At 40.0% G+C, this 23,651-nt stretch overlaps 1 protein-coding gene across 4 annotated transcripts in view; it reads left to right on the top strand.

Moving 5' to 3' along the window:
- SIL1 (SIL1 nucleotide exchange factor) overlaps nucleotides 1–23,651 on the top strand; it is a 217,241-nt gene that overhangs the window by 143,671 nt on the left and 49,919 nt on the right. For all 4 annotated transcript variants that reach the window (XM_086702928.1, XM_086702934.1, XM_086702931.1 and 1 more), the window contains one exon: nucleotides 4,241–4,362. In XM_086702928.1, coding sequence (XP_086559054.1) covers nucleotides 4,241–4,362 — 122 coding nt within the window. The remainder of the gene's footprint in view (nucleotides 1–4,240; nucleotides 4,363–23,651) is intronic.

Consider the following 23,651-nt stretch of genomic DNA (forward strand, 5'->3'; position numbering starts at 1 on the left):
CCTGTCTTTCTCTCCAGGGTGAAAAACAAGAATTCCAACAGCTTTTCCGTTGCAGATATTTAAAGGATTAAGGATCCTAGGGGTTAGTGGCCAACTCAGTCCTGCTCTGATCTTGGCAGCTTTTATTTTTTTCTCACTTAACATACTTGGGTGGATCTTTAGGTATCAGGTTTCTATAGGCCCTGACTTTAGTTGAGCATAAAAGGCCAAAATCACTGGAGAACTTATATCCACAGGGCAGTGAGTACCCAGGAGGCTAGCAGGGCCCAGACAAAAAAAAACACTTTTTTTTTTTTTTTTTTTTTTTTTTTTTTTTTTTTTAAATTTTTTTTAACCTTTACTTATTTTTTTTTGAGACAGAGAGACAGATCATGAATGGGGGAGGGGCAGAGAGAGAAAGAGACACAGAATCGGAAGCAGGCTCCAAGCTCCGAGCCATCAGCCCAGAGCCTGATGCGGGGCTCGAACTCACAGACCGCGAGATCGTGACCTGAGCTGAAGTCGGACGCTTAACCGACTGAGCCACCCAGGCGCCCCAAAAAAAAAAAAACACTTTTTTAAAAATGTTTTGGGGCGCCTGGGTGGCGCAGTCAGTTAAGCGTCCGACTTCAGCCAGGTCACGATCTCACGGTCCGTGAGTTCGAGCCCCGCGTCAGGCTCTGGGCTGATGGCTCAGAGCCTGGAGCCTGTTTCCGATTCTGTGTCTCCCTCTCTCTCTGCCCCTCCCCCGTTCATGCTCTGTCTCTGTCTGTCCCATAAATAAATAAAAATGTTGAAAAAAAAAAATTAAAAAAAAATGTTTTATTTATTTTTGAGACAGAGAGAGAGCGTGAGCAGGGGAGGGGCAGAGAGAGCGCGAGACACAGAATCTGAAACAGGCTCCAGGCTCCGAGCTGTCAGCACAGAACCCGATGTGGGGCTCGAACTCAGAAACCGCTAGATCATGACCTAAGCTGAAGTTGGACACTTGACTGACTGAGCCACCCAGGCGCCCTCCGAAATTTTTTTCTCATGCAAGCCTGCCAGTTATCTGGTGGCGGGTCCTCTCTAGGGTGACGTTCTATTCTGCTTTCGTGGGTTACTAGGTGGGGTAAAAAGTTTCTTCAACATCACGTAACTTAGTTTGAGGTCAGCCCTGGAACCATTTTCCTCGTGAGGCCAAACTTGGCTCTGTTGGCAGAAGAGTCATAAATGTTCTGAGTCATCGGCCTTTAGATTAGAAATACAAGGTTCTCGCTTTGGGCTGGTATGTCAGGCTATCATACCACAGTGTTGAATTGTGATTTCACAGGGGAATTAAAGAAGACACAGCTTAACCTTTAATTCTAGTTGTGATGGGGAGTTGGGTAATAAAATGCTAGCTTTGAGGAAGATAGGACTCCCCTTGCCAGAAACTTCACCAGTCCACTCTGGTTCTAGACTCACTGTTTAGAAACTTTGAGGAGCCACAGGCTTCAAGGACCCAAACAGGCTCTGCCCTAGGACTCTTCACAGCTATATTGGAATTATTAAACAAGATTTGTAAAAAGCTAAACTGTGTATTTGGAAAATAGTGAGTTATTTATGAGGTACAGCCTCTGTCTGCCCCATGTACCCTAGGGCAGTATGTTTGCCTCCCCTCACGTGACTCCTCAGTTATTAACCATCATTTCTCCCTTTCTCTGTTTCCTATCCTCTCATTGCCTGTCCAGTGCTCTGTTCTCTCTTTTCTGCCAGAGTGTTGGCACAGTTCCCTTACTCATGCCCGCCCTTCCTCCCTCTGCCTTGAGTTTCTGTCCACCTGTCCCTCCCCAAACTGAAGGCAGCCTGGGGAAAGTTATGGCCCCAGATCTAGATGGGGAACTGCAGACCTGGGCCCTGATGATGCCTTCTCCTGTGTGATACCGAGCAGGGCCCAGATTTTGAAGCTAGATCTTCTGGGTGTGCGGTGAGCAGAATGATTCTTCCTCATCTTCAGTGAAATAACAAATGAGAAAACATATTGAAGAGATTGAGGTGCTTATCTAAATGTTAGAATTTATAACACCCTGAATTGTCTTTGTAGTAATAAAGATAAACTACATCTGCATCAGAACCTCTAGGACTCCGGGCTGTATTGCTCTGCGGCTGTTAGACTGGCAGCTGCTCCATTAAGAACTCCTACCAGGTTTGACAAGTGGCCACCCCAGGCATGGAATGACAGGGCTCTGAGCCATGGCTTTGTTATCCAGAAAACTTGGAGGAGGGAGGATCAAAAAGAGGCAGTGCGTTCTTAGGTTTTAAAATTAGAGTATGTGAGAAAGGAAGGCTCATGAAGTATTATTAGTGCTTATGTCAGCAAACAGTCAACTCTCAGTCTCCCTAGTTGGCTGGCCTATGGCCCAGTAATCACTCCTCTTCATAAGGACGGATTGGGACAGAAAAATCCCAGCCCTGGCTTAGGTCCGTTATGGCACAGCAGACTTGATGCTTGTTCAGGACCCTGGATTGGCCATGTCTTTAGGTCTCTGGTACCAGGGATCCATCCATTTTGTTGGCACAGATACCCCAGGTTGCCTTTTTTTTTAATTCACAGTAGACTTTATTGCAGTAACATTTTTTTTTTTTTTGATCAGATTTGTTCGTTGGTTTAACAGTTATTTATTGGGGTTCCTGGGTGGCTCAGTCCGTTAAGGGCCAGACTTCAGCTCAGGTCATGATCTCACAGTTCACGAGTTCTAGCCCCACGTTAGGCTCCCTGCTATCAGCACAGAGCCTGTTTTGGATCCCCCCCCTCCCCTGTCCTGCTTCCACACTACCTCTCTTTCTCTCACTCTCAAAAATAAACATTTTTAAAAACCCAATTATTTATTGAGTACCTAATTATATACTCGACGCTGTTGTAATCACTGGATCTACAAGAGTGGACAGACAAAATAAAACTGCTCTTGTGGAGATGATATCAGAATATATAAAAATGATCTTCTAAGTGGTAAAAACAGGCTAGTTCCACTCAGAAACACAGAAAGAATCAAAGCCCTTCAAACTCAGTTTCTCTGTTAGAGCCTTTGTCTAGTTTAGAAGGACAAAGTTAGGAAGTGGCTCTGTGGCATCTGGAGGAAAAAGGTGGGTAGCAGATACATTGTTGGGCTCTAGCTTCCTGTATTGTCCTGATGATTTGTAGAGTGGAATCCACTTGTGGGCAGGAGGCAGCCTTTGTATCAACAAAGGTATTTCCAGTGGAGACCATAGTTACTGCATGAAGGAAACCGGATCCAGTGACCTTTCTGAGCAAGTTGAGTGTTCTTGTTCCAGGATATTAATGAAGCCTGGGGCATGATACTCCCTTTAGAATAAAAGAGAGTCTAGACTTGGGGCTTTGGACCTTAAAGGATAGCCTAGACCAGTGCTGTTTGATAGAATTTTATCACACTATATAGCCTTTGAGAGAGACTTCTGTATACATTTTATCATGAGTGCCCTCCCAGTGAGTCAGCCTTAGACTGTATGAAGTGAGGAAGAGGGAGGAGAGGAGGTATTATTGGTATTCTTCCTCTAGCACTCTGCTAGACCCCCCTCCCTGTGCAACAGGGTTCATGTTACATAGTCCCTTGACTTCTAATTAAAAAACAGCCTTTGGGGCGCCTGGGTGGCACCAGTCAGTTAAGCATCCAACTTGGGCTCAAGTCATGATATCATGGTTTGTGAGTTGGAGCCCTGCATAAGACTCTCTCCTGTCAGCACAGAGCCCAGTTCAGATCTTCTCCCCCCGCCCCCCCCCACTCCGCACCTCCCCTGCTCATGCTCTCTCTCTTCCTCTCAAAAATAAGCAAACATTTAAACAATAATAATAACAAAATTTGAAAAAGCCTTTTTTTTGTGTGTGTGTCTGCTGCTTCCACTGCCTGCATTAGGACTAGACATCAATAGGAAGCATGGCACTATTTACTAGTCCTGACGATGTCAGATCTTTGTGTTAACAGCTTGTACATTTGGAGTAAGCTTTGTGATTCATTATGGTTTTAGAATTTTCCAGGACATGTTTGGCATAAACAATAACTAGGTGCCATTTCTGCCATTTCCACACAGGTGCTCGAAAATCATGTTAGATGAATTCAGAAATCTCAAATGTGTGAATTTAGGTTGTTTTTACATATCTTTTTCCAGTTAGAAAGCTCTCCATTGGTTTTTACTTGATTTTTTTCGGCTTTTAGAATAGTCACCAAAAGAAAGGCAGTAATCCTTGATGGCTGGACTGTACTAAGCCATGTCTTTGTTACAGATGGATAATGCACAGGACCTGCTTTCCTTCGGTGGCCTTCAAGTGGTGATCAATGGGCTGAACAGCACAGAGCCCCTGGTGAAGGAGTATGCTGCATTTGTGCTGGGGGCTGCCTTTTCCAGGTGAGCGGCATGACATGGATGGACATCCCATTAGCAGAATTGTCGGGGTCCTTCAGGTGAAGTATAGCTTTATTTTTGGCCTGATTGGCCTGGAAGAAGGTTACACTTTAACTCTTTCTTGCACGTGCCTATCCACATTTTAGTGTAATCCTAATGAAACGAGAGTAAGAATCTGATTCTGCCCTTACTCCGAGTAGATATTTTTACCATGTACAACTTTCTGTTCCGCCTTCTCTTAAGGACATTTAATAATGTACTATAGGTCACATTCTTTTGTATTCAAAGCAATAAAAAGTTAGAGCAACCATAGCTAGTTGGGTGGGAAGGAATGAACTCTAAGAGTTGATCCTTTTGCAGTGAAGCCATGTCTGGTGATGAATAAATGATGAACCTGACCAACGGGGGCCTCTTGGAGGGGATTATGTCTTCTGATTGTCTGGTACCAGTCAACATGCAATCAGATTTTTGTGCTCTCTGGGTTGGGATTTGTTTTAATTTCACTTATTCTGGCTTATGCTAGAAAAGTGATAAGGCAAGAGGAGTGGGGAGGCAGCATCCCTAAAGGGTGGATGCAAAAAGGTTTTTGGGTACTACATCACTATACTAAAAAGGTCAAGACGTCTTCAAGCTGCAGTTGGTCCTTGGTAGCTGTAGTTCCTTTCATTTTTGAAAATCTGTTCCTATCTGTTCCTTTGCCTCTAAAATAACCAGTATTCTGGATCTTGCTGCACGGGCATGGGTGGTGGCTGTTAGGGGTTGTTCTGCTTGAGTGCTGGGATTAAGATGTTGCAGCAGAAAGGCTATTTTGAACATTTCTACCATTGCAGGCTTTGTTTTGAAAAGATTTCCTTTGCCTTTCATCCATGTTTATTGTCGTTTAATCAGAATCTCTGATGCCTTCTCATTGTGAAAGACTTCAGCATCTTTTTTTAGTAAATTGAGGGGCAAAGCTGGGAAGGCTAGAAGAATTGTTGCATGAGGGAAGGCTGAGCACCCTGCACGTCTTTGTGTCCCTTATGGCTAACGTGCCTTGATATTCAAGCCCTGGTTATCCTGTGGCTGTATTGTTGACAGTCAAGGCTGTGGCTTCCAGGGCCCTCCACCTCCCTCAGTCTCGTCTACCAGGCCTAGGCAGGCTCTTAGGAAGCCCAAGGAAATGTTTGCATGTGCATCCACTGGAATGGTAGAGAAACCGTTAGTTTGTCATTGGTAACATTGTGATTTCAGCCCTAGAGAGAAGTCCAGGGTCTTACCTTCAGGGCTTTAAAAGCTTGAGAACTTACTGAGGCTCACTTTTTGTTTCTCAAAAGCCATGAAATCACTAAATCAAACATTAGTAAGCTCTCTCCCCAGACTCTTTATGGAATTCTTTCCTGTAATCCCAAGTACCTTCTTTCTACTTTCAATATGAGCAAATGTCCCTTGCCATTGCTTCTGGAAACTCATTTCTTGGGGGAAACTGTGTAACATTCTTGATGTCACATCTTATTTAAAAGGAACTAACTAAATGACTTGAGAAGCATGCATTAGGTCTGGTTAGCAGGCCATAACTCACCCTGGGGGTGTGCCAGTACATGGTACTATTAAGACTTCTCTGTGATTGTATTAGCATAAGACCACGTTAACATTTATGCAGCATCACTAAAATTTAAATAGAGATAAATATAAAATATCGCAACTTAGTGTTTTGGTGGCAAGCAAACTGCTGTATTTAAAATATTCTAGCCAAGCTTTTGATGGCTCACTGGAGGGCAGTTACAGTGACAGCATGGTATGGCGCCAGAGCTTTTGGAAGCCAAAAGCAGGCTCCTAAACATCATGAAAATGTCATTGTTTTATGCAAAGAGGAACTTGATGCAAGGTAACTGTTTCCATGCAGAGAGGCAGGCTTCAGTGCTCTAACCTGATATTCATGACTTACTGTTGATGTCCTAAGTGTTGGTTTTGTAGCTCCCTACCTGCCCCCGGCATACAGGTATGCACACACATACCACGTGTGTATACGCACGTGCACACACACACAGTGTGTGATTGGTTGAGCTTGCTCTTTGTCAAGAGGGCATTCAAGGGATAGTGAGCATGTTGAAAACATAGTCTCAGTGTTATTTAGGCATCTTTCCTCCTTGTTTTCTGCTTATGGGCAAGAATGCTGCTCAGTCCAGAAGTTTGAGTATTTGGGACGACCAGTCAGACCACAGCACCAAGAGTCAGAAGATCTAGGTTCAAGTCCAGTGTCTGTTCTTTACTGATTGTTTGCCCACAGTCAAGTGATTTCCCCTTTCTAAGCCTCACCTTTTCTTTTTTTCTTTTTTTTTAATTTTTAATATTTTTACTCATTTTTGAGAGACAGAGTGCAAGTGGGGGAGGGGCAGAGAGAGAGGCAGACATGGAATCTGAAGCAGGCTTCAGGCTCTGAGCTGTCAGCACAGAGCCCAACACGGGGCTTGAACCCATGGACCGTGAGATCATGACCCAAGCCAAAGTCAGCCACCCAACCAACTGAGCCACCCAGGGACCCCAAAGCCTCACTTTTTCATTTGTTAACTAAAAACAACGATAGCTGTTCTCTGCATCACAGAAGGTTGAGTGAATATGAAATAACACAATATACAACATGTCCTGTGAAAACGATTATAAAGCTCCTGTCAGTGATAAGGGGTATAACATCATCATGTTCACTATGTGTCCTTATTACTATTGAGTTTTCACTGTAAGGCAATTTTTATTTCTTTTGTTTTTACAGTATAAACCTTTATCTTCCTAATTTTCTTCTCTGCTTCTGTCCCCTACTACATATATATCTTGGTACTAATCTTGATGTTTCATGAGGGTGTTTATTTGCCTACTTGGGTTAATTGCTTAATAAAGCCTCCACACACATTTCTGTGGATAAAGAGATATCTTGCCTTATGTTAAACATGAGGCAATTATTACAAGATCAAGAAGAAAGAGTTGATGTAAATGTAATTGACATGGCCAGTGAATGTTACATGGCCCCTGTTCACTTACTTAAATATTATTCACACTTAGGTATGGGTCACAGACACTCATTTTTTGCTGTTTGTTGCCTTTGTATAAGACTGGTCACTCTCTTGCATAAGAAGATAGGCAGAGATAGGGAGATTGGGGTCTGATGCCTTTGGCAGCTTCATTTTTTCATGGTTTCTTTCTTCCTTCCCCATCTCACTGCCCCTTCCCCCCGCCTCCCCCCATCTCCCTCTCTTTCCTTCTCTCTCTGTTCTGCCTCCTTTTTTATTCTTCAAGTCAGTTATTTTCACTGGCCTTTCTCTGACCTGATATCATCTCATAAGGGCGCTTGGGTCTGTTTGTGTACAGTCTGACTTACCAGGAACCTCTGGCATTCTGGACAAGTAATTTGTGCTTCTGTGTGTGAGAAGTCTCTGAAAGGCCTAGTGAATTTGAGAGGCCATGCAGCCTCCTGTAATCTGGTTTCAGTTTTATTTCTCAAAGTAAGAAATACTTGGGCTTCTCTGCCAAAGTGCGGGCTACCTTCTTTTGTTTCCTCTTACCTCTCTCTGTGTAGCTTTTACCTTTTATCTGTCAGGAGTTAAATTATCAAGAAATTGGTGTGCTTGCCCCAGGGAACGCTGGCTTTTGCTGTTCTCGTGCCCCTTTTTCCATCGTTTTCATGTTCTGTATCCATCTTTAGTAATTCACATTCTCATCTGCATATGTATGCGTTATTATGCAATTATATGGGGTTGTAGGTTCTCACTGAAGGCAGTACTTCTGTTTGAACTCTCCACAGTTCGTAGGGGTCATGGACCAGTGCCTGGTACAAAAAGGGATGTACATGTGCCCTCAGTCATACTGCAATTAAATTCTGTTATGATGGATCCCTGGAATAGGATTCTGTTCTATCCTGTCTCTTCTGGTCATCTGCCTAGGAACCTCCTTAGCAGATTTTATATTAGTTACATCTCCTTATAAAATGAATGTCTCGGGGCGCCTGGGTGGCGCAGTCGGTTAAGCGTCCGACTTCAGCCAGGTCACGATCTCGCGGTCCGTGAGTTCGAGCCCCGCGTCAGGCTCTGGGCTGATGGCTCAGAGCCTGGAGCCTGTTTCCGATTCTGTGTCTCCCTCTCTTTCTGCCCCTCCCCCGTTCATGCTCTGTCTCTCTCTGTCCCAAAAATAAATAAAAACGTTGAAAAGAAAAAAAAATAAATAAATAAAAAAATAAAATAAAATGAATGTCTCCCCCGCGCCTGACCCTGTACTCCTTACGCCATGCTTTCTTGTCTTTCTGGTTTCCTCAGTTATACTCTTCCCACTAAAGTTTTACCAATTCATTTTTTTGCCATTTGGCCAGTGTCTTATCACCGAGTCCCATCTCTTCCTGTTGGCCTCCAGCTTCCAGATGATTATCCTGCCATCCTTAGTGAATTTCAGTGCCCATCTACATCTTCTCTTCTCTTTCTTGATGGCTTTTATGAGTTTGCTGGGGATTAACATTCTCCCCTCTCTTGACCTTTATCCTTACTTCTGTTATTCACTACATACCTTGAAATTCATTTCCCATTTTTTTTCAACATCTTATGTTCTCTGACTACTTCCATTATTCACATTCTCATCTCTACTGCTGAACCTGGCTTTTAAGCCTTAACATGAGCTCCAGCCTCTGTACATCTATTTTCCCCTTCCATCAGTGTTCCTCACCTTCTCGCCTCTCTCCAGGCTCCTTCCTCTTAGCTCACAATGTTCTCACTTACTTATCCAGTGGCTCCTTACCACTACCACTTTACTGTTGCCTCCAGCATGACAACCTATATGTTCCTTCCCTTCCAAACTCATTAAAAGAATAGACAAAAAGGGATCCAATTAAGTGCACATGAGCATTATGTTCCTACCATTCCTGAAAATTTTCAAGAGTATTTTGGAATCATTAACATCTCTGTAGCAGTCAACAATGTCAATCACTCCTTTCCTTTGGAAACTACTTCTTGGGGCACTTGGCTGGCTCAGTCAGTGGAGCATGCAACTCTTGATCTTGGGGGTGTGGGTTCGAGCCCTATGTTGGGTAGACGTTATTTAAAAATAAAATCTTTTTTTTTTAACGTTTATTTATTTTTGAGACAGAGAGAGACAGACCATGAACGGGGGAGGGTCAGAGAGAGAGGGAGACACAGAATCCGAAGCAGGCTGCAGGCTCCGAGCTGTCAGCACAGAGCCTGATGCGGGGCTTAAACTCACAGACTATGAGATCATAAATTGAGCCGAAGTTGGACGCTCAACTGACTGAGCCACCCAGGCGCTCCTAAAGATAAAATATTGAAAAAAAAAAAAAAGAAAAAGAAAAAGAAACTTCTTGGCTGCCATGTGATTGTGGTCCTTTGATTCTTGTATTTCTGAAATTAATTATTCCCTCTCCTTTTCCTTTTATGGCAACATCATCATGTTACTATTTCCTAATTATAGCTATTCACCAAGATTTTTTTCTGACATTTTCCCTTTGCTCTCTCCCTTTTCTGTACCAGTGGTTCTGTCTATCCCCATGGTTTCAAATCCTGCCTCATTGTGGATGATTCCAGTATGAATGTTGAAGTCTAGCTCTTCCCTCAAGTCTCATCCTCCATTTCTACCAGTCTAATTGCACGTCAGACTCAAGGAGAAAAAAGTGGAATTACTTTCTGTCTCTCTCACAAACTAAGTTTTTCCTCCCACATTCTCTTTTTATCTATTCTTGGCAGTGTGATTGTCGTAGTTACCCAAGCTTGAAACTTTTGAGGGATGTTTGAGTCGTCTTTGTCTCTGTTTAGTTGCTTACTTGGTGAATGAATCTTGTGGATTTTTATTTTCACTATTGTGTCTACTAAAAAATGATTTCCCTTTTTTAAGATCTATTTTAAGGAACTTGGATAATTGTGAGGGCAGCAACATGTTCAGAGAGGGAGGGTTCACTCTCCTACTGCTAGGAAATGAATAATCTAAACCAAGCACACTAATCCCAATCTCTGTGGATGTAGATTGATTTAGAGATGTGCATGTCTCTGACCAAAGAGACATAAAGAGATGTTTGCTTATAAAGCTTCTCAGAAGGACTTTGCTCTCTTATAAAAAGTCCAGGGGCACCTGGCTGGCTCAGTCAGTAGAGCATGCGACTCTTGCTCTTGGGGTCTTGAGTTCGAGCCCCATGGTGGGTGTAGAGATTAGTTAAAAAGAAAGTAAGGAGACTCTGGCCACCTCTTTATTCCTTGATTGCAGTTGTCTTAGAAGTATAGCAGTTTAGATTAGTGAGGTGAGAAGCCCAAGGACAAAAAGTCAACATGCTGAGACACAGAAATAAAAGAGGGGAAAAGATAGAAGGAGACTGAGTCCTTTATGATAGAGTGTAGCCACTATACTGATTTAGGAACCGTCTACTTCCATACTTCTTTCGATAGAGATAAATGTCTTTGTTTTTAAAAAATCAGTGGTAGTATTTATTATGTTACTTGCAACTGAACATATTCGTATTAATAAAATCTCCAGGCTCTCTCTGTCGTATCTTAAATTCCTCTTAAATTCCTTTTGCTTCTTCACAGCATTCATCTCAATTTGCGGTTATATCTTTGTTTGATTACCTGTTTATTGTTGATAACCTTAGACTGTATGAGAAGGATAGGATTTGCTTTCTATCCCAATCTGGTTGTCTCCCTAGTATATAGCACAGAACCTCGTACTGAGAGCTAGGAAATAATTACCGAAAGAATAAATGAAGAAACAAAAGAAAAAGCTTGTACCCAGGAAATGAAATGTTTTTCCACATGGGGGTGGTGTGGTGAGTGCTGTTGTTACTATTAATGGTGTAACAGTGGATGATTCAGATACCATTCTTTGACCCTTTAAAATCTAAAGTTGAGTTGTGGAAATAAGTATGTGTCACCCCCCCAACTCCCAGTCCCAGCTGATGGCCCAGAAAATAGAAGATTAGAGATTGGGATGAGGTCAGACGTTGGAGATGTCAGCGTTTGATAAAAGTCCAAATGTGACTCCAAGGAGTAGTTCTGATCTCTTGACTCCAAGAACTAATTTTTCACACTCCTCTAGTGACAGGGGAGGTGCCCATACAATTTTATATCTGATAAATTGATTAGCATATTAGCCAAGATTGGCCCTAGGCAGTTGGATAGCTGTAGCTTTTAAGGCTGCATTCAAAGTCTGATATATATTTTCAGATGGCAATTAATGACAAACGGAAAATGAGCTCTAAGCCTGACTAGCCATCCTGACTACTGCAGAAACCAAGACTTCATTCTGGTAGGGAGGTACCACTTGGCTTAATTAACTTGTCCCTTGAGCATTTCTTTTGAATCTATCTCTGTGATGTGCCCCTGCCTCCTCCACATCCTCTAGCTGCCTTCAATTTTTTTCATTATTGACTACCTCCTTCTTAATTTCTTCCTTGCCTAACTCCAGTCCACAAAGTTTTTTCCTTTCAACTTTATTAGCATTTGTCTGGACTCCTAAACCAACTCTTAAATACCTGTAATTCTCCGTGTATGCCAGTTCTTTCCTGTTTCCCTAATAGAATTGAAAGCTTCTTGAGAGTGGAAACTGGTTCCCAATTCTGTGGTACCTACAGAACTTTAGAGAGAGTGTTTTAGAGCATTTCATGGTACAAGCTAAATGGTCTAACTTAAAAGCTGAAATCTCCAAAAATTTGTAGGAGGAATGAAGCCACTAACAGCAGGGAAGCTTTTTATTTTCTGTTTTGTGTGATTTTTCTTCCAATGAATCTATATTATATTTGTAATTAAGATGTAAACAATAATGTAAGATGTAAACAAAATGAAATGGGGAACCTAGAGACTTCTTTATCTAGCAAGTGGTGGTTCACATTTCACGAGAAGCGTTCATGGTTCAGAATACCCGAAGTTGCTGGATTAATAAGCATATAAACATTTCCTTAAATGCTCAAATCACCCAACAAACTGTAGGGCCACTGCTTTGTGTAACGGAAGGGGAAATTAATAACATCATATTCTTTATGTGGTAGCCCTGCAAGGAAGTGAGAGAAGTCCTAAAGACAAATATAATGGAAAACACAAATCCTAAGTGAATAAGGAAAACTGAAACTTAGAACAGTCCTCGGGACATTGCCATTCTGTAGTGGCCAAGAGCTTTTGGTTTCATGGCTTTGCAAACTGGGGGACAGGAGACAAAGCCTACAGCCCATGAAAAGAAGAATTAGAAAAATGAAAATCTACTCAAAAGGAGATATTAAGACAATTTGGTTTTGAATAGAAGGGAGAAAAATTCCCCAGAAAATTCCTCACCCAAGCCAGCCCTAGAGTGCATTTAGGGTGGAAATCATATTCCTTTTGTGGCCTGAAAATTGTCAAGCTGTGAATTTAGGCTAAAATGGTCTCAATAAATAACTGGAAAAAATGTTTGCAAGTTATATTACAGATATAGCATTAATACCCCTAATATTTATAAAGAACACCTAAAAATAGAGAATAAACACAACTAATAATAACCCTACCGAAAAATGGGCTAGACACACACAGTTCGCAAAATTTAAAAAAAATGTAAATGGCTTAACCATGTGAAAAAATGCTCACTCATAAGAAGAGAAAAACCAATTAAAACTATACCAAGATACTGTTTCTCACCTACAGATTGGCGGAAATCCAAACGTTGATAGCATACTTGTTTTGTGAAGTTGTCATGAAATAGATTCTCATACGTTGTTGGTGGAACTATAAAATGGTATAGTCCTTATTGAAAGAAATTTGGCAGTACCTAGCAAAATTGCTTATTATTTTCTCCCCTTGTAATAATGATAGTTCTACTCCCAGAATTCTATCCCTAAAGTACATTGGTAAAAATATGAAATGATATGTGTGTTCACCATTATTCATGGTAGCATTCATTATAACATTATGCATTTGCTTTTTGTAATAGCAGAATGCAGGAATGTCCATCATTAGGAAACTGACCAAATGAATTATATAACTTACTGCATGGAGTACTACATGGTCATAGAAAAGCTCAAAGAATATTTTTATATAATATAGACTATTTCTATTGTGACACATTTTAGGGTACATTGTTAAATGAGAAAAAGCAGGTAAAGTATGAATAACTGTTATTAATCGTGTGCATATGCTTCTATTTTTAAAAAAGAAGGATAGGTGGTTATGTTATAGGGAGTGGGACTTTCCAGTTATGCAGATATTTTATATAGTTAAAAGACTCAAAGTATAAAAATTAAGAGCTAAATGAAACAGTTGAATCTATCTATAGAATTGGTGGCATAATCACACAGGGAGAACTATTTTGTATGATTTTGAAACCCAATAATTTGTACATCTCTATTTGGATATATCCTAAAGGCAAAAAAAGCCTGCAAAACTTCAGATATCTTAGTGTTGATGGAAGTGTTGGTGTTGTTATTCTGAGACTGAATTGTGGGATGAAACAGATGAATAATTATGCTGGTTTCTCTGAGAACCAGGATTTTCAGCATGACAGAAGGGAAATACTAATGTAAAATTGGAGATTGTGTAAAATCCCCCTTAGTCCTGACTTTGAGTTGGAAGTACTAGTATGAACTCATGATGAATTTTTTTCCTTAAAAAGTGTTGGGTTTTTTTTGTTTTTTTTTTTTGTTTGTTTGGTTTTTTTTGCTCTTTCCATTAGGTAAAAAGTTAAACCCAGTAACAATGATCAATTCTTACTCTAGATTGTCTTTTCTAAATACCATTTCTGTCTAAAATTAGATTTTCCACTAAAAGGAACTGTGATTTCTTGGAGAAATTGCAGATGTCAAGTCTGGACTAAGACTTGTACAAAATGATGGTGAATATCTTGTCATAATAGAAAATAAGGAACCTCTGAAACACTTATTAGGGTCTTGTGTCAAGGACTCATTAGTCAACATGAAATAGTTTCCATTGGCTATCATAACTGCAATGAATTAAAGCAAATCAAATCTATATATGTATAAATCAAATATATGTATCAAATCAAATATCTATATATCTATATATCTATATATCCCCAAGTTCATCATCATGTTTAAAAAAATTAGCGTATTTCATTAATCATCTTTGGAGGCTACTGGGTGGGAAACCAATTTCTAATGAAAAGTACCAAATAAATAGAAATAATAAAGCATTTATCCTACCTTTCCATATGATGAGAAACTTCAGTGTACTCAAATAGTTGATGAAGGGAAGTTCATCTTGACAGAGAAATTCTAGCTAAAAAAGGAAGACTGGAGTTAGAATATCACCATTTTATAATGTTTAATGAATCATTGGATCTTGGCAATGATCATCAGTGGCTGCTAACATCCCACAAAGAAATGGAATCGAACATTATATGCCTTGCAGTGGATGGTGTGATGTACATCCAGATATCCCTTCAAGAGCAACCAAGGCATTTATTTCCACAAGTCTGGGAGTATTAGCTACTCAAGGCTCATGATTCTGTTCCTCCAAGAATTAACCCAGAATGAACCTGCTTTACCCAAGGTTATGGCCTCTTTCTGGGGCTGCCCACTTGCTGCCAGAGGTTTAAAGGACTTCTACCCTTGCCTCAAAGGGGACAACTCTGAAAAACTATTCTATCTCTAGAGCTCCCTGTGGGATCAAGTGAGACCTCTTTTGGAACTGCATCACAGTCCACCTTCTCTCATTGCCTAATCTTGATTCCCTCGTCCCTCAAAGATAATGTTCCCAAGGGCACTTGGTAGTAAACCACTTGCCTACAAGTCCTAGAATATATTTTCTAGGGAACTTGACTTGGACATGCCTTCTTATAGAAGTACACACCACCACCCATGAAGTCATCTGGATAGAAAATCAAATCTGAATCTGATCAAGATCCAACTTCTAATTTAAAGGAAATACTGGGGACAGGGGCTATATTAAGTGATGTAATGGACACATAATCAGAGAAACCTAGACTGTTTGAAACTGTAGAATTACGGAATTTTTCAACAAACAAATTATAAGAAAAAATGGAATGAAGCCTGTAAATTAAAAGATAATTAAGATAAGTATCAAACAATTATACTGTATTTAGATCCTGACCAAATCAGCAATCTCTTAAAAAATTGAGATAATTGGAGTCATTCAAACAATTCCTTAGTATTTAATAATCCTGAGGAATTATTGTTAAAAGTTTTTAATGTGAAATGGTATTGTGTGTTTTTTGAAGTCATTTTAGAGAAACATACCAAAAAATTTATGAGTAGAATGATAGGATGTGTGAGTTTTGCTTTATGCTTGTATGGAGGAAATGTGTAAGTGCATGGGTGGGGGTATAGATGAAACAGGACTGTCCATGACTTCATAATTTTAAAAGCTGAGTTATGGGTCTGGGCAAGATTATCATACCATTCTCTGTCTACTTCAGTCTATATGAAAGTTTACATAAGAATAAGTTAAAAAAAAATGTTCCCAATAGGCAAAATTTGCAGGTTACTAATAGAAACATGTATATAAATCCTCTTTGGAGGAACACATCTTTTTTTTTTTTTTTTTTTAACTATTTAAGATGTTTTAAAATTTATTTTTGAGTGTGAGAGTGCCAGCAGGGGAGGGACAGAGAGAGAGGGGAATAGAAGATCTGAAGTGGTCTCTGTGCTGATAGCAGCAAGCCTGACGCAGGGTTCAAACTCAAAAACTGTGAGATCGTGACCTGAGCCAGTGTTGGACACTGAACCAACTGAGCCAGCCAGGCACCCCTGGGGGAATATGTCTTTTTTTTTCTAATTTTTAAAAAATCTTTATTTATTTTTGCGGGAGGGAGGGAGAGAGAGAGAGAGAGCGAGCGAGCGAGCAAGCAGGGGAGGAACAGAGAGAAGAGGGAGATACAGAATCCGAAGCAGGCTCCAGGCTCTGAGCTGTCAGCACAAAGCCCGATGCAGGGCTCAGACTCACGAACTGTGAGATCATGACCTGAGCGGAAGTTAGATGCTAACCGACTGAGCCCCAGGTGCCCCTGGAAGAATACATCTTAAATGTAGGCCTGAAAGCATCTCCACAAAGAAAAAATTCCAATGATTAGGAGCTTACAATAAAAATATCACAAAACAGTCCAAAAAATAAGGCATTATCTGTAAAAGACAACAGAAGCAACATAATCAGACCTGTGAAACTATAGGTAGTAAAATTCTGAGGGTACAAAGTATAAAATAATTCTCTTACTATATTCAAAGAAATAAAAGATTTTATCAAAAGTATGAGTAAAGAATAATGTACTATCAAAAATGACCATGTCCAGCAAAATTTGGAAGAGATCCAAATAGGCCTTCTAGAATTGGAACATATAATAATTGCAGTTAAAAATTAAGTATTGATAAGGCAAATAACTGGATAGACACAGCTGAGGAATAATTAAGTGAACTGGAATACAGAATTGACAATTACCCAAAGTACAGCATGGAGAGACAGAAATGGAAAAATGAAAAGGGAAAAAAGAGGTTAAGAGGTAAAGAGAATAGAATGAAAAGTATAACATGAGTTCTAGAAGGATAAAGAGAATGGGAGAGAGGCTTTATTTAAAGAGGTTTGGTTGATACTTTTCCAAAATTGATGAAAGACATGAATAGTAATTCAAAAAGCCCACTGAATCTCAAGCAGGATGATTAAGAAAAAAATGTTCTAGGGGCACCTGGATGGCTCATTTGGTTAAGCATCTGACTCTTGGTTTTCAGCTCAGGTCATGATCTCAGATTTTGAGTTTGGGCCCCACATTGGGCTCTTTGCTGACCGCACAGAGCCTGCTTGAGGTTCTCTCTTTCCCCCTCTCTGCCCCTCCCCTGCTCTCTCTGTCTCCCTCTTTCTCAAAATAAACAAATAAACTTAAAAAAATTAAAAAAGAAATGAAAGAATGTTTTCTAGCGATGTCATGAAACTATGCAAAGATGGGGCTATGAAAGCAGATTTTTGACAGATTTGCTATCAAGTACCAGGAGTAGCTCTTGGCAAAAAGGAGGGGACATGGATTTGACTATAGGATTCTTAGCCTACTTGCTTGGCCTGAAAACTAGGCTCTAATGTCATTTTCATCAGCTCTACACAGTAGTTGCCACCATGATTTCATTGCCTATGACATTTCTTCCTTGGTTCCATGTGCATTTTATTAACATCTGGATTTAAGGAAGATTATACCATGCTTCCCAAAGTTGAGGGTACTTCAGGTTTGCCAGGCTTCTCATTAAGTAAGTGACTGTTCTTAGAAAGAGGTTCTTAGAGGATAATTCAAATCTTTGTGTGAAGAGGAGAGTGGAACTACAGAGTCAGAGAGGTAGCCAGAATGGGATTTAAAAACCATTTCATTCCTACCTCCTACAGGCTTCAGTTTCTCTCTCTTCCTCTGTTTTTGTTTTTGTTTTTGTTTTTGTTTTGAGTGTTACTGGTTTTGTAGAGAATATACTTATTTAAAACATAGAAATTATATAGGAGAGATTGATTTCTACCATGAAAGTATCAGGAGGTTTGCTGACCCACTGCCCAGTGTAACTGGTGAAAATTATTTAAAAAAAATTTTTTTTAAGTCTCTGCAAATGGTCCTAAGGGAAGACAGCAAAAAAGAAAATATCTATTCAAGCATATGTATGTAAATTCAGTAAGAAAGATGAGAGTTTTTGTTACTTGAACCAAGACAGTGCTCTTCCTCCCCACTTGTCTACTTCACACTGCTGCAGTTTAGAACACAGGCTTCCCTCTACCCCTAGTTCCCAGTTGGCCTTTCTTCTTGGAAGGAGTAGAAGTTGAGCATTTCACATCCTGTCCTGAGCTTCCTATTGCTGAGGCTGTTGTGAAAGAGTACATTTTCCTGCCCATCTCCTGCTTGTGGAATGGAAGCTCTAACCTGGTTGTGGAGCACTGAGAACACTAAGACCTTAGTCACCCTCACCCTGGCTCAGGAGGTGGTAGTACCATGCTGGGAGAAGCAAGCTGAGAGAACCTCAGGCTGCTGTCCCCCAATCCACTAAGCAATCAACTCCTAGAGTGAGGGTGTCATTCAGAAGCTTGTCATTGTCACCACTCCCAGCTCCAGAGCCCTGGCTCACAGATTTTGCCTGGAGAAAAACAAGGGCATAAAAACAGATAGGTACTGATCTGTTCCCAGTGGCTATGACTTCATTTGCAAGAGTGTATAGAAGTTCAAACTCAAGGACACTCTCATGAACATTGGAGGTAGTGGTGGAAAGCAACTCAGAGGAGGTTGATGGAATTAACAAATCTATAGCCCAGACTATAGTCTGGCTAGTTTTCAAGAGGGAATGAAACAGTTGGGATTAGTCTTCCTGGGGTCAGAGCTCAGAAACTATTTCTTCAAAGGAGCTATAAATTAATTGAATTAATTTGTAGAACAATTAATGTGGCACCTCATTGTTGAAACAATAGAGGTCTTTACATTTTAGATACTAACCTTTTGTGTTAAAAATATTTTTTCCAAGTTTGTCATTTCTCTTTCAGCCTTATTTATGGTATTTTCTTAAAAAATTTTTTTTAATGTTTTATCTATTTTTGAGACAGAGAGAGGCAGAGCACGAGAGAGGGAGGAGCAGAGAGAGAGGGAGACACAGAATCCCTTTCAGGCTCCAGGCTCTGAGCTCTCAGTACAGAGCCCCACATGGGGCTCGAACCCACAAAATGTGAGATCATGACCTGAGCCCAAGTTGGACACTTAACCAACTGAGCCATCCAGGTGCGCCTATGGTATTTTCTATATTGAACTTAAAAATGTCTACTTAGACAAAATTGTTAATCTCTTATTTCATGGTTTCTGTTTTTTATGACATACTAAAGCCTTTTCTAGCCAGGGATACATAAATGTTTTTCTCTTGATGTTATTTTAAAAATATGAAATATTTCGAGGGCACCTTCGTGGCTCAGTAGGTTGAGCGTCTGACTTGATTTCGGCTCAAGTCATGATCCCAGTGTTGTGGAATTGGGCTCCACACTGAGGGTAGAATGTGCTTCAGATTCTCTATCTCTCTGCCTCTCCCTCTGCTCCTCTTCCCCACTTCCCCACTTTTGCATTCACTCTCTCGCCCTCTCTCTCAAATTAAAAAAATATATATTTCAGACATAAAGAGGAGTTTAGGAAATCTTAGACTCACTCTTTAGATTTAATAAACTTAAGGTTACTTTATTAGCCTCAGATTTAAAAAAAAAAATTTTTTTTTAACGTTTATTTACTTTTGAGACAGAGAGAGACAGAGCATGAACAGGGGAGGCTCAGAGAGAGAGGGAGACACAGAATCTGAAACAGGCTCCAGGCTCTGAGCTGTCAGCACAGAGCCCGACGCGGGGTCGAACTCACAGACTGCGAGATCATGACCTGAGCCGAAGTCGGACGCTTAACCGACTGAGCCACCCAGGAGCCCCAGCCTCAGATTTTTTTAAAGAATGAAATATTGGAAACAGTAGAAAACCTTTCATAATTTTTTTTGCTTTATTTGTTTTTATTTTTTAAGTTTATTATTTTTAATTTATGTCCTAGTTAGCATATAGTGCAATAATGATTTCAGGTGTAGATCCAGTGATTCATCCCCTATGTATAACAGCCAATGCTCATCCCAACAAGTGTCTTCCTTAATGTCCCTTACTCATTTAGCCCTTCCCTCCACCTGTATCCCCTCCAACGACCTTCAGTTTGTTCTCTGTATTTGTCTCTTATGTTTTGTCCCCCTCTGTTTTTATATTATTTTTGCTTCCCTTCCCTTATGTTCATCTGTTTTGTATCTTAAATTCCACTTATGAGTGAAGTCATAATGATACTTGTCTTTCTGTGACTTACTTCGCTTAGTATAATACCGTCTAGTTTCATCCATGTTGTTGTAAATGGCAAGATTTCATTCTTTGTCATTTATTTTGATTTGCCGACTAATACTCCATTGTATATATATACCACATCTTCTTTATCCATTCATCCATCAATGGACATTTGGGCTCTTTCCATACTTTGGCTATTGTTGATAGTGCTGCTATAAACATTGGGGTGCATGTGTCCCTTCGAAACAGCATCCCTGTTAACCCTTGGATAATACCCAGGAGTGCAATTGCTGGGTCGTAGGGTAGTTCTGTTTTTAATTTTTTGAGGAACCTCCATACTGTTTTCCAGAGTGGCTGCACCAGTTTGCATTCTCACTAGCAGTGCAAAAGAGATCCTCTTTCTCCGTATCCTCACCAACATCTGTTGTTGCTTGAGTTATTAATTTTAGCCATTCTGACTGGTATGAGGTAGTATCTCATTGTGGTTTTAATTTATATTTCCCTGATGATGAGTGATGTTGAGCATCTTTTTCAAGTGTCTATTAGCCATCTGGATGTCTTTTCTGAAAAAGTGTCTATTCATGGCTTCTGCCATTTCTTCACTGGATTGTTTTTTTGGGTATTGAGTTTGATAAGTTCTTTATATAGATTTTGGATACTAGTCCCTTATCTGATACGTCTTTTGCAGATATCTTCTCCCATTCTGTCAGTTGACTTTTAGTTTTGCTGATTGTTTCCTTTGCTGCGCAGAAACTTTTTATTTTGATGAGGTCCCAATAGTTCATTATTGTTTTTGTTTCCCTTGCCTTTGGAGACGTTGAGTAAGAAGTTGCTTCAACTGAGGTCAAAGAGGTTTTTGCCTGCTTTCTCGTCTAGGATTTTGATGGCTTCTTGTCTTACATTTAGGTCTTTCATCCATTTTGAGTTTATTTTTGTGTATGGTGTAAGGTTCATTTTTCTGCATGTCGCTGTCCAATTTTCCCAGCACCCTTTTCTGAAGAGACTGTCTTTATTCCATTGAATATTCTTTCCTGTTTTGTCAAATATTAGTTGGCCATACGTTTGTGGGTCCATTTCTGGGTTCTCTATTCTGTTCCATTGATCTGAGTGTCTGTTTTTGTGCCAATTCATAACCCTTTTTAATAGTATTTCCCCTTTTCCCCCAGAGCTAACTAGTGTTCTAAATTTTATATGTGCCATATCTATTTTTCATGCTTTATTATATACCTGTCTTCACTTTGGGGCAATCTAGTGGGTGTGAAATGCTATTTTGTTCCTCTTTTTTTTAATGTTTATTTATTTATTTTGAGAGAGCACTCAGGTGCACGCAGGCATGAGTGGGGGAGGGGCAGAGAGTGGGAGAGAGAATCCCAAGCAGGCTCCAAGCTGCCAGCATGAGCCCAATACAGGGTTTGATCTCACAACCCTGGGATCAAGACCCTAGCTGATATCAAGAATCAGATGCTTGGGGCGCCTGGGTGGCGCAGTCAGTTAAGCGTCCAACTTCAGCCAGGTCATGATCTCGCGGTCCGTGAGTTCGAGCCCTGCGTCAGGCTCTGGGTTGATGGCTCAGAGCCTGGAGCCTGTTTCCGATTCTGTGTCTCCCTCTCTCTCTGCCCCTCCCCCGTTCATGCTCTGTCTTTCTCTGTCCCAAAAATAAATAAATGTTGAAAAAAAAATTAAAAAAAAAAAAAAGAATCAGATGCTTAACCGACTGTGCCACCCAGGCACCCCATGTGTTTTGTTTGTCTTAATTCACTTTTCCCTGACTACTGTAGAGATTGAATACTTTTTCATCCCATAATTGGAATCATACTGTATATATTGCTCAGAAATGTCCTTCTTCCTTCCTTCTCCCTTCCTTCTCCCTTCCTTTCTTTTGGTTGAACACATTGTTTTTGTATGCTTTTGTCTTCTCAGGACTGCCACATTAAAAAAAAACTTCTTCTGTTCCCCATTTTTCCATTGAGTCTTTTGTTTATTGCTTAGTGGGTATTGAAAAATGTTTTTATATAATCCTGATACCTAAATAAAAATATTTTCATTATATTTAAGATTAGTCTGGATACAAATCTTTTGTTATATGCGTGGCAAATATTTTCTAGTATGTGGCTTGTCATTTAACATTGCTTATGTTGCTTTTTGGTATAGATGTCTTAAAGTATTTTTGTAAAGTCAAAATTAGCACTTTTTGTTTACATTTGGTTCTGTTGATGTTTTAAGAAACTCTTCCTTACTTTGAGGCTGTAAAGATAATCCTCTTATATTAGAATCTCCAGAGTATAAAGTTGTGACACTTAGTTTTGTTTGTTTGTTTGTTTTAATGTTTCTCAAAATAAATAAATAAATAAAGAGAGAGAGAGAGAGAGAGAGAGAGGAGTGGGGGGAGAGAGAGAGAGAGAGAGAGAGAGAGAGAGAGAGAGAGAGAGAATATCCCAAGCAGGCTCTGTGCTGCCAGTGCAGAGCCCGTTGCAGGGCTTGATCCCACGAATCTTGAGATCATGACCTGAGCCAAAATCAAGAGTTGGGCGCTCAACCGACTGAGCCACCCAGGTGCCCCTGTGATACTTAGTTTTTATTCTAAAATTTATATTTTCCATCCTGTGATAAATAGATTTAATTTCAATTTTTACCTTCTGGTCATTTAGTTCTGGCACCATGTAATGAGTAGTCTATCATCTCCCCAGTGGATTATTGAGTTCCCTTATTTGTCTGAGTCTGTATTCTTTTCCATTGGTCTCTTTTTTTAATCCTTGAACCAATCTCATGTTATTTCAATTACAATAGCTTTATATGCCTCTGTTTAAGGTAAAACAAATCCTTTTTTGTTATTCTTTTTTTAAAATTTTTATAAAGTTTTATTTATTTGTACATAGCGTGAGTGAGGGAGGGGCAGAGAGCAAGAATCCCAAGGAGGCTGTGCACTGTCAGTGCCCCTGTTTGGTTTTAGATTTAATTTATTCCTGTCATTAACTATTATTTATATGTTCTCTTTGAGTTCATTCTTTTGTTATTTTTCTAAGTTTTCAAGTTATTTTTGTATTTGAAAATAGATGTAAGGGTTTAGTTTTTTTGGATAACAATTTAGCTAAATATTCTATAGTTTATTTCATAATTGGTTTTTTATTGGATTCATGATTTATTTAGTAATGTGGTTTGAGTTTGCCAAATACAGCATCTCTTTTCCTTTATGTATGTATAGATGTATGCATTTTGGGGCACCTGAGTGGCTCAGTCAGTTGAGTGTCTGACTTTGGTTCAGGTCATGATCTCATGGTTCGTGAGTTTGAGCCCCACATCAGGCTGTGTGCTGACAGCTCAGAGCCTGGAGCCTGTTTCAGATTCTGTGTCTCCCCCTGGTTCTCACTGTCTCTCTCTCTCAAAAATAAAAAAATAAACATTAAAAGAAAAAATACATGTGTGCATTTTGCATTGTAGGCAAAGAGTACGTATGGTAAAGATTCTTTAGTATTTGTTGAGAATCCCTTTTTTGCTTGTCAGGTGGTTAGTTTTTGTAAATGCCCTGAAGAAGGAGTGTTATTTATT

The sequence above is a fragment of the Puma concolor genome, chromosome A1 (assembly GCF_028749965.1).
Source record: "Puma concolor isolate L17-30 chromosome A1, mPumCon1.1.hap2, whole genome shotgun sequence".
NCBI classification, from domain to species: Eukaryota; Metazoa; Chordata; class Mammalia; order Carnivora; family Felidae; genus Puma; species Puma concolor.